Below are 11,363 nucleotides of genomic sequence, written 5' to 3' on the forward strand. Positions count from 1 at the left end.
TAAGTGTGCGGTTCTTTAAGTATACGTATGATGGGTTGGTTATTGCTAAATTTTAATTGCGTGCTAAGACTTTTTTTTTTTTTGGCAATCTTTCACACATAATAGGAAGCCAGGAAAAATATAAATATTATGTATATAAAAGAGGCCTATCACTTAGTCCGAATGTCTTTAAGTGAAATTCTGTGTTAATTTCCTTTGAACCCACACTCAAGAAATGTAGGCCAGTTACGTGGGCATTTAAACAACCGACACGGCGTGAACCAGCGATGACGTAAAAAAACGATGACCAGTTAGTATCCAGGGGGACGGGCTATCCGTTTTATAAAGTGAAATTAGCATTTTGAAATTATTTTACGTCAAATAGGGCCTGAACTCAATAGTGAAAAGCCTGCTGAGATTGCAAACCCAATCATTAAGCTTTTCAAATTTGGAATCGGCCCCATCTTCTTTAATACAAATGGGTCAAACACGTCTTTCTGATAAGTGATCTTAAAAATATTATTGTACTGTGCCGTTTGGGGGTTGCATGTGCCACTTAGTTTAGCGTCTAAACCTACACACAAGGGGCAAGGTATAGATAACAGTTATTAATATTATATCTACATGTATATAGGAGTGAACAACCGACACAGCGAGTCCCTTCGTCGTCTGACGACGCAATGCGCCAGCACAGACACTGCTGGCGTGGTAAGCCCACCACATACCTAAACCCCGGTCATTCCAAAAAGCGTACATGTTGGTTGTTCCCAATAGACCTCATTCATTTGATTCAAAGAAATCGTAACATTCTTAAACTATTACTATTTTGCTATTACATGCATTATGTAATGCTGTGTTTGTGAAAGTATCAAAATAATATGAATTGAATTGAAGAAAAAAATATTGAGTTAAGAATATTTTGGTCTTCACACGAGTTTCCAATTGTGAACATAAAAATAATGATAGAGCTGTATAAGCTTTCATTGAAGCAACCACCCACACTGGTCAATTCATCAGCCCTGGAGGGAGCGAAACCATGGGGCTTTCAAGAGTGGACGTCCGGTACGTCCTCTTCAGCCCCGACGGGTCAAAGACCGGGATAAGCACTGGGATCCTTGACTATATCGAAGGTAAGAGTCTCCCCTGAGGGAGAACAGATCAACGGGGATAATCCCACTCTCGCAGACACTCCGTGGGATTAAACCATGCGTGGTTTTAATGATCGTATAGTGATCTGTAAAACAAATAAGGTTTGGTCGACGCGTTCAGACGTGTCCTATGCAAGAAAAACATTCTTTTGTTGCCAATTTGCAGAATTTGTGCGGGTCCTTGCTCTATGGTTTAATGATAACATGGACATCAGTTGGGCACAGTTCATAATTATTGTAAAACTAGAAACAGAGGCTAAGTCTCTCTGGATTTCTTTGTCGATTTGTTAAATTTATTTTACTTTCGTATCTCATTTCATTGGCTAAATTTTACTATCCAAACAATAGCCATGAAAGAACTATAAATTAGACTAAAGTTGTTGGAAGAAGCAGAATCGTGCGTACGTACAACTCATTGGTTGGAACCAACTGTGGTTCTGAGAAGAAGTGGATGGTTCTTTTTGGTTCCTTTCAGAACCAGTTCTTGTTGGGTTCTTCTCAGAATCAACACTTCTCCCAAATAAGTTATAAAACAATACTTTTTCCCCCTAAACATTTCATATGCCATAAATCACGTCAAACTAAAGTATTTTAGGAGGCAGAATCGCATAAAACTCATAAAACCAACTTGGTCCGGGGAGTTTAAATATTGGCACGACTTGCCCAGTCTGTACTTGCGATGGAGTACACTGTGAACTTGAACTATTAACTGGGGTCAAGTCCCTCAAACATTATCCCCCATCAAGTGAGTAGTGATACTTAGGTCCCTTTGGTTTTTGTAGGCCCCCTACAGTTTCTGGAAAGGAAATGCAATTTTTGCATTTTCCCTATGTGTTTAATAAAAACAAACCCGGCCATGTAGAGAATTGTCTTTAAAAGATGTTAACTTTGCACCGGTGATAAATCAACTTTACAAGTAGTAAATAAGTGACCACGAGATTCGGGACGAGTGTTCCCGTAAACAAAAGGTAAAAGTTCCGTGACGTTGCATTATCTAATCAACTAACGAATAATGAGACGATAGAGGGCGGTATTAACATCTCATTCGTCAATTTCAATGTAGTCGTTCTCCATCGGAATTTCATACGCGTTCTCCCTTCGAAAAATAGATAAATAAACAAACAAATAATTAATGATAAATGACTCAACGAATCAGAATCCTAAGTATTACTTGAGAGAAGAATCTTCGTATCACTAGACATGTAAATTAGGCCACTGACTGCGTGAACTTGTTGATTTTAAACCATGGAGCAATATTGCTCCACCTTTCCTTTGTTTTTAAATTCACAAAACTGGAAAAAAAGGAAAGGGTCCTCACTCATTTTGTTTCTTCTGCAACTTTTTGCTTTTTCTGCCTGCTGGGGGAGATGGCGGATCCCGAAGTCTTTGAATTTCAAGATCTTCTGAGCTAGAGGTCAAAATAATAAAGAGTTCATATTAAACTGTTTTAGTCATCTTCGGTTATTACATCAATTGCTTCATATTTGGTATATATCTTGTATATTTGGAGTGCATTCTTTCCAATCGTAAAATACTTTTGACCGGGCGCTTCCATCAGGAAATGTCTTGCATCATAATGTTTATGTATACAGGTTTAATTGCCTATATCTTGCATTAATGACGAAACGCATAAACATAATAAAAATACTGTCAAAAATACGGCGAATTCGCAAAATAAATTGAAGATTTTTTAATTGTGGCGTTAATGTCGAAATTAGGCGGTTATAATCAATGTACGCATAATCAATAGAGGGCGCTGCTCAGAAGGAAATTACGGCTTGATTTCGAGTCTACACTAGTCGTCAATGTTTTCATATAATATTATAATTTTTTAGAAACTTACCCAGGTTGATTAAGCTCATCTGGATCAACGTAACCATTATCACTATCATCGCTGTCGTCAGCTTTCTTCTTAGATTTTCCCTTCTTCTCTTTTTTCTTCTTCTCTTTTTTCTCCTTCTTTGATTTTTCTTTTTTCCTGGAAGAAAAAAAATACGAAGGGGCAATAGTTAAACATTACTGTACCGTTCGTGTCCTACTGCGCTTACGGCCCCAGGGCCGCCCATGTCAGAATTGAGCATAATTCTACGTCCAGTGGGGCTTCATCCATTTCTTGATCAGTATGACAGGAATAATGCAAAATTACCCAGAAATGGGACAAAATGAGGCAGAATAAAACTTCAAGTTAAATTCTTTGGTGCCATATTTCTGTCGTTGAAATCTGGCTAAGACCCCTGGGACCTGGATTTCGTAAAGCCCGTGGTCATAAACTTTACTAAGCACAGACAAATTGCTTGCAGAAACTGGTTACCAGCCAAAATTCCATAAAGTTTACATTGTTAAGTAACTGGTGCCCCAGCACTCATTTTGTTTAGCAAAGAAATTTGTAATGCGGGTAGTTTCAGAGTTTCCACTGCCGAGAACGCCAGCTCGGGCGACACTGCCTTAGACAGAAGGGTCAGGTTTGAGGAAATTATTTTACAATTATTATCACCGACAATCGGTTTGAGCATAATTATTTCTACTTATTACTTTTCTTTAGATGATCCGTCGACCTCTTCATATATGTGTTCATCTTCATCGTCTTTCGCTTTGTCATGCCTTGGACTAAATCGTAAACAAAAGGTACCATATCAATTTGACTGCATGTATTTAAATTACCATGGAGAAATCAAGAATTGGTCGTGAGAATTGAGGTAAACCCCTCCCGGATCCCCAGTACGAGCAATGATTTAAAAATCGTGCTCAGTTTTGGCTAGCCTGAACATCTGACGTCACACATCACCTTTGACCTCGTATCACTACACACGGCGTTTGTGGTTCTAGAGATTATCAGTTAAATCCAACGTACATGTGTATTATTATACGTGTCCACACCCTTGCGATTAAGGACAGGGACTTCTATGAGTTGGCTAATTTAGCCAGACAACCCTCAAATTGAAGCAAGAAAGGGGGTGCGTGTTTTTTATTCCAACTATTCAATTCAATTAAGAAAATTAATAGCTCAACGCGAAAAACCTTTTCAATACAATCGTAAATATATCGTGTCTACTTACGGAGTCTTGGGTGGGCGTGAACTACTCTTCGATGAATCTTTCCTGAAAAAAAAACAAGAAAGGAAACTAATTCTGTTTAAAAACCACAGGGACAGAACTTTAAAATGGCTGGGTCACGGGATCGATCCCAGTGTGGGTCTTTGGGACGGAAGGTGGCAGCAGACTTACCGGGTAAGTAGTCCATTTGTTTATGGTAATTCGCGCGTTCTCAGAACTACGTAAACACTGGAAAATATTACCTGGTAAGTCTGCTGCCACCTAGCGTAACTTTCTAAAGTCTCACAATCAATTTAATTGTTCATTATATAAAATAAATAATTTGCTTTGTCGAGCATCTCATAATATTATACAACACAATTGAGGCTCTACCGATAGGAAATCTTATGTTGTGTAGTACAAACCGATAATTGAAGACAGTGAATGAGAATTGGACCAGAGAACGTGATATCGATAGCACCCTCTAGGGTGTAGAGTATTACTTACCCGAAAGCAAACCTCTGTATGAAAACAACCACTCCACCCGTTACCAGTGTAATAGTTATACCAATTACGATTCCGATTATAGGTGGCGATGATCCGCCTATGTATTTTGAAGAGAAAAACAACAACACCTTAACAAACTTTATGCACACAATACATAATTTTAAGTTGAGCTCCCGCTCCTCTCCTTGGCTGATCTTCAGCAGCTGTGCATCATAGTTTTAAGATGGCGGCTTGGTGACGTCACTACATAACTTGGTGTATAGGGCTATGCATTTTTTCCAAGCAATGTTCCTCTCTCGAGTGGCGTATACGCAACTATTTAAACCAAACATATTATTGGTGGAGTACTTTTTTTGTTCTTTTATTATCTTTTCTGAAAAATTGTACTTAATGAACACAGAAACCCTTCTACACAAAAGTGAATGACCACCACCAGGACTTTGGTGGCCATTCTGGATCTGGATCTTGATAGATATTCTGACATAGCTCACATTATTAGAACTAAACAAGAAGTGTGTTCGGTGTGGTTAATGGTCTTATTGTCCATGATGGATATGATGTCTGGTGGTGTGTTCCACTCTTTAACAACTGTTTAGGGTCAAGGATTATGAATGACTCTTTAGGAGTATTTGGAAGCATTGTATCATTGCATTGTGTAGTGTAAAGACACAAGTAATGTATAAAGTTTCCATTATTGTAAAACTATTTTCTTAAGGACATAACTCTCACCTCTGCATGCAAGTTTAGCCTCTAGATAGTTGCGGCTCTTGCAGTCGATTCCAAGACATCGTTGCCATTCAGGTTCGTTCGACTCGCAATCTGACGGGTCTTCACAATGCTGATTAAGCGTCTTGAATCCAATCCCGCATGAGACATTGCACTCACTCCAATCCTCGAATAAAACAGTATTGACGAGGCTATAATCACCCCCATCACCAAATAGCGAAGCAGGATCTAAACCACCATCCGCGTCTCGTTTCGATCTCACATTTTTCGGATGCTTCTTGGTTCCATTTCCTTCGTGTCTGGCACTCTCAAGGAGAGCAAGCCTTTCCGTCAGACTAGGTAGTTTCTTAGGGTTTAAATCGCCCGTGTCTAGCGGGATACCTCCGCTGGCTGATAGGCCCTCCAATATTTCATCGACTGTCATGCGTTGATCATGATGCAGTTCGGAATCTCGCGTTTCTTTTTCTACAAAATGAAAGAAAATAATAAGATAAAGCCTAAGGCCCATATAAACACAAAAACGTGCTCAGCAAAGAAAAACATTGTTTGGCAAAAACTGGGTAGGCCTTCCAGTCCTAATTCCATTAAGTTAACATTGTTGCAACTAGGCACTCAATTTTTGCTTGTCAACAAAATGAATGTTGTCAAGTAGAAGTTTCTGTTCAAAAGCTTTATGAAGTTGAGCCCTGCGGATCTTTGAAATTTTGAACTATGTTGTACAAAACTCGACCTACTTTTTCTGTTTGATGGGTTGCCGGATGCAATTTCCATACAGCATACAATGGCAAGGAGAATAGTCCAAGTAAACGGGGGATGGCCGTCTGTCTTCATTTGGTTCTCAGCTGACGAGATCACATTATTTGTACATGTTTGTCCCCCAAAACGTAGATGAGTTTCTGCACTGGAAATTGTGTGGACATCAAACCTTCGTGCATCATTCACAAACCGCTTTTTTGTTGTCGAAAAAATTCGATATTTATGCGTGAAGCCTCTGCGTTGGACGCATTGCTGCGTGTGACGCGCTCAAACCGCAACATTTGTTGTATATTATTCATTTTATTGGGCTTACTTGCATCAAGTAAGGAACAAACAATTCTGAGATAAATGCAAAGAAAAAAGCTTAAAGATACAAGCAAGAAACAAAGTCGCGACTTGGAATATAGATGTTATACAGTCCAGCTAATTATAAGAGTGAACACGAATGTGCCGTTTAATGCCCAAATATATAAATAACACTAAATATTATTGATTCTGCAATGAGGATTGTGTTTACAAGAGGGTGTGCGTCTGCAAAATACGCGCTAAGAGTTCAAAGGTGCACGCGTGACGGTTGGTACGCACCACGCGTGGTTGGTAGTGGTTGGTTGTTTTTTATTTTTTTTATTTGTTGGTTGAAGGTTGGCCGGCTCTGGAGTGGGCAGGTTGGTTGATGTTTTGTGAATATTCTTTAACCCGGGTATTAAAACACGACTGCTTCAAATATTATCAGAAACAGTGCAACACAAATAAAAAGGTTTTTTTTTAAACCAGATACATCAGTTCAAACAACATGGCCATGTTTATTTATACATAAAACACTTGTCAATAAACGTATTTACTTGTTTAATGTTTGTTTTAACTAGAGCTGGATGTTAACCTAAACGGTTTAAATCATTACATTGTATTTAACTCCTTGACTCGGTTTGTTTGGGTTTTGTTGTTTGTTTTTTTAAAAACTACTTTACCAGTGGTCTCAAGTTGAGGTTCTAGAATGTGTACTTAATAATTATTATGATAACTAGTTGCATAATTGTATACATGTAAACCATGCAAAAAAGGCATAAATCACAATTTATTCCTCCTACTGTCTCAACATTTCCATTAAGTTTATCCACTGTGGTTTTGAATGATAATAAAACACCAGCCTGGAATATGATATCATGTAGTGAATGCATATACACAGTACAAAGTCAACCCTCCTACTGTCTGACCACTCATTATCGTCAACTGTGATTTTAAATGATGCACTCTGCCAGCACAATGAACATGCTTGTTGAAGGTTATTGAATGCAAAATGCGCTCTTTATTACCATAAATAAAAAAAAAAGATTACCATCAAGTAAGACTTAACCATAAATGAACATTATTGTCTACTTTATTCAATAAGTTCGCTCTACTTTTTAAAGAATTAGCCATCCGTTTGTGAAACAACTTTGCCTCTCTTATTGTTTAAAAGTTAAACTGGTGTTTGAAGGAACACTGATGGCTCAGGGTTGTTTTCAAAATGGACCAAGATTCTTCCCTAAAAGTAACACTCATATGGACATCACCAGGTAAGGACAATCCAATGACTCGTTACAGACTTATCTGCATACATTTTTACAAATTGATTCAAGAAATCAACATTATTATTAGCAATGCCTGGGCGTTATGAGACGATTGTACAGAAATGAATGGTTTCTACAGGGTTAAGATGAAGAATGACGTCTACAAGATGAATGCCACTGATGATCAAGGCCAATGCCACACACCATGACATCCAAGCTGTTCCCTGGCAAGCTTACATTCGATAAATACTTCATTTTGATTTTTATGCAGTTCTTGCCACATGTCAACTTATCGACATTGTGTTTATATTTACAGTAAATATAAAAAGAGAATGATGAACTCATCTGGATCCAGCGTGACTCTTGACCGCTTTCTTTGTGCGTTGATACCATGATCCGATATCCGTCTGATGAAGCATGTCATTAAACGCATCCAGACCTTCTATTGAACTAAGCACACCGTAAACAGCCTGTGGAAAAAGAAAAAAAAATTGAGATTAATTCCGAGCATCAAAATTGGCTGCTAATTTACAGCAGGTCTCAATTAACAGCAGATCTCAAACCTCAGAACGGTCTATTCACCAGAAATATTTTCTATCAGACCAAAACGTTTACTACTTTTTTTTTTTTACAGTTTTCTGAATTTGATAGATTAGAGCTACCTCTTGCCACCGGGCTAGCTCAGTGGTCAAGTGATGAAACATCAGGGGTTCAAATCCCAACCGAGTAATAAATCTACCGATTTGTTGTCACAGGACTTGAGAAAGTACAGAGCTTAATGCATATCCAGATAAGGGCAAAAACTAAATAATATTCTTTATCCTGGATGCAGAATTAACATCTAGGTTTGCTTTCCTTATAACTATGGCCACATTTTTTATATTGAGATAACATATGATACTTGATAATATTATTATTAATAAACAATACTCAGTAATCAAGATTCTAAAAAAAGATATTTTACCAAATCAGCAAGGTTGGGTTTTTCTCCTCCCATGAATTTACGATCTCCGATAGCCACAGTCCAGTCTCTCGCCGCACCGTACAGACAAGACCTTACATCATCGTCCAGATTATACCTAAATTACAACAAGAAAATGGCAACAATAAAAAAGACGACGACCAAATAACTAAAAGAGGAAATAACTCAATTTTGTTTTAAAAGAATCAAACACTTTCAATAGATTAGGGGGGATTTCTTAACGAAGTTTTAAACCTAACCAAAAGTAACTTTGGTAAGAAACCCTCTGAAGTCCTCCAATGTATTCTGCTTTGTGTTTTAGTCTCTGATATCATTTGCAGGTAAAAGTAGCCATTAAGATTTCTGTTGCTTAGCCCTGCAATCTTCTATATCCAACAAATGTTAAGAACTTGCTAGAAGGGGTTTTGAGACTGTCCATTAAGGATAAATTCTCCCCCCCAAAAAAAAAACACCCCAAAACTCACTTCTTCTTGAGTTTCTTGGCTACAAAGAACATCCCCATAGCACCGGCATACTTGATGACAAACTTCTCAATTGCGTTATATTTCCCGTGGCTGGATATGTAGGAGAATGCCTGAATAGATTCCGAAGGATTGCGGTAGATGTTCGGAGGAATGTAATGAACTAAGACGTGATCCACCCATTCTCGCCATTGTTTCTCTTCCCTGAAACACAATCAATTTACATAAATTTAAGCCATTTTAGAGTTCAATATTCATAATATATTCGTAATATTTGTAATATCTAGTACTGTATGTTACAACTCACAACTTCACAAGTAACAGAGAGGCAACTTTAAACAAATTGGCAACTTTAAACACTTTTTTTCATTGTTTTTCAGTTTCTCCAGTTTAGGACAACAAACATTTTTAAAATAACTGATGGAGCCCGAGCTGCCATTTCGAATAGGCATCAGACACACCTTATGACCTTTGACCTCAACGTACTTACTTCTCGCTCTCAGACCGTCCAGGAGTGCCTGTCATAATCTCATATTTATTAGCAAACTCAGTCGACGCTTTCTTGTCTTGAGAATTGATCTGAGGGAAGAAGCTGATAATCCTCTGGAAGTCTTTTTCCTCGGTAGTCATGAAGGTTGTCAGGGCACTGATGATGACAGATGAATCATTCATTTGCTGCAAGCCAAAAACAAAATCAAGCAAAACCAATGAAGCATTCATGTTGTGTATATACATGGAGTTGGGTCGGGTTGGTGTAGTTAAAATGGTATCTTTCCTCGCCTTCCACCTTGAACCAACCAGTTTTAATACAGCCTATCTATACATGTATATGGCACTATGTGTGGACTAGATTTTCAGTCCCTACCGTACCTGATTAATTGCATGGATTTGTCTTTGGCTAGCTAGTGCAGTGATGATTATAAGTTAACTTTTCCGAGAACCCTCGGCCTCACAATTAGGAACATCAAAAAATAAAAATGCACTAGCCCAATTCAATGGCATTTTGATCATGACAAGAACTCTGTAAAGCTCCTGCTTTAATCTTTTTGAACACTTTAACAGAATTTTTACTATAAATAGTACGGTTTATTTGACAACAAAAAGTACATATTTATTTTAAAAATCTTGAGCAACTTACTGATTTGTTGCCGTCTTGTCCTTCTTGCACCAGGATTGGTACTTTACGATATTCAGAGAACTTCACTTCCTTTCTTCGGATGGGATCCACTTCAACAATCTGATAAGGAAATCCGTAGAAATCCAGAAAAGCCCTCAGTTTGCAGCAAAATGGACACACTTGATATTGGTATAGAGTCAGCTTCAGACGAGAGGCATCTCCTTCTGAGAGCAAACGTTGACCCGTCTCATTCGCGGTAGACCGCACCAGAGTCTGGGCACTCGCCGCCGAACAGAGCAAATATCTTCGGGGGTTCTGCTTCACCAGGACGGACGAAAACAACAGACCGGTCGCTATCCCGACTCCTGCGCATAGATTTTTCATGGATTTACTGGGCTTCAATTCTTGCCAAAAGAAACCAGATACTTGCCTAGCATTGTTGGCTCCTATATGTGGTCTCAATAAAGCATTTTGGTTGAATTTGAGTATTGTATTTCGTCGATCTTTTAGGCTTCGGAAGATCGCACGAGAAGTTGTGTAAGTCGCCATTTTTGAAGTGCGCCACCTAGTGCTCGTTTTTACAGCTGATAAAGTTTGGTAAACGATGTGGCAGTATCATTCTTCTTATCTCAGGATTGGTTGATTTTTGAGACAGAATTGCACATTAATAGTTGGCCAAGCCATGTAGATAGTTTTATGGAAAGTGGGAAAAAATTACAAGTCTATAAATATAATAGTGTCACTCAAGCCTACCATTTAAAGCCATTGGACCCTTTCGGTAAACAGTATTGTCCAAGGCCCACACTTCGTGTATCACAACTTCTATATCTAATAACAAACCTGTGAAAATTTGGGCTTAATCGGTCAGGAGTCGGTCGGGAGAAAATAACGGAAAACCCACCCTTGTATCCGCGCGTTTCGCCGTGTCATGACATGTGTTTAAAATAAATTCGTAATTCTCGTTAACGAGAATTGATATTGTTTTACTGTTTTCTCAAAAAGTAAAGCATTTCATGGAATAATATTTCAAGAGAAGTATTTCACCACTACCTTCTGTAAACCCTGTAAGTTATTTGTAAATCTGTGAACCGAAAGGGTCCAATGG

At 38.3% G+C, this 11,363-nt stretch overlaps 2 protein-coding genes across 2 annotated transcripts; both read right to left on the bottom strand.

Annotated features, from left to right (window-relative positions):
* Positions 1-1,619: 1,619 nt before the first annotated feature.
* LOC117303373 lies at positions 1,620-6,223 on the bottom strand. Its single transcript, XM_033787547.1, has 8 exons — positions 6,127-6,223; positions 5,396-5,857; positions 4,667-4,763; positions 4,184-4,225; positions 3,660-3,734; positions 2,971-3,072; positions 2,446-2,535; positions 1,620-2,223 (listed from the first exon to the last, which is right to left on the bottom strand). The coding sequence occupies exons 1-8, from the start codon at positions 6,221-6,223 to the stop codon at positions 2,169-2,171; spliced, it is 1,020 nt and encodes a 339-aa protein (XP_033643438.1). The 3' UTR covers positions 1,620-2,168.
* Positions 6,224-7,989: 1,766 nt separating this feature from the next.
* LOC117303374 (prostaglandin E synthase 2-like) lies at positions 7,990-10,807 on the bottom strand. The gene is made up of 5 exons (XM_033787548.1): positions 10,280-10,807; positions 9,632-9,816; positions 9,145-9,345; positions 8,663-8,777; positions 7,990-8,168 (listed from the first exon to the last, which is right to left on the bottom strand). The coding sequence occupies exons 1-5, from the start codon at positions 10,805-10,807 to the stop codon at positions 8,040-8,042; spliced, it is 1,158 nt and encodes a 385-aa protein (XP_033643439.1). The 3' UTR covers positions 7,990-8,039.
* Between the last annotated feature and the right edge of the window lie 556 nt (positions 10,808-11,363).

This window comes from Asterias rubens, chromosome 19, assembly GCF_902459465.1.
Source record: "Asterias rubens chromosome 19, eAstRub1.3, whole genome shotgun sequence".
NCBI classification, from domain to species: Eukaryota; Metazoa; Echinodermata; class Asteroidea; order Forcipulatida; family Asteriidae; genus Asterias; species Asterias rubens.

Bases quoted from the DNA above. Each gene is read 5' to 3' on its own strand.
- LOC117303373 (XM_033787547.1), bottom strand. From the start codon at position 6,223: ATGAAGACAGACGGCCATCCCCCGTTTACTTGGACTATTCTCCTTGCC. The intron at 4,764-5,395 runs GTGAGAGTTATG...CAAAATACATAG, and splicing joins GGCTAAACTTGCATGCAGAG to GCGGATCATCGCCACCTATA. The intron at 4,226-4,666 runs GTAAGTAATACT...TTTTTTTTTCAG, and splicing joins ATACAGAGGTTTGCTTTCGG to GAAAGATTCATCGAAGAGTA.
- LOC117303374 (XM_033787548.1), bottom strand. From the start codon at position 10,807: ATGGCGACTTACACAACTTCTCGTGCGATCTTCCGAAGCCTAAAAGAT. The intron at 9,817-10,279 runs GTAAGTTGCTCA...TTTGGCTTGCAG, and splicing joins GACAAGACGGCAACAAATCA to CAAATGAATGATTCATCTGT. The intron at 8,778-9,144 runs GTGAGTTTTGGG...GTTGTAATTTAG, and splicing joins GCCAAGAAACTCAAGAAGAA to GTATAATCTGGACGATGATG.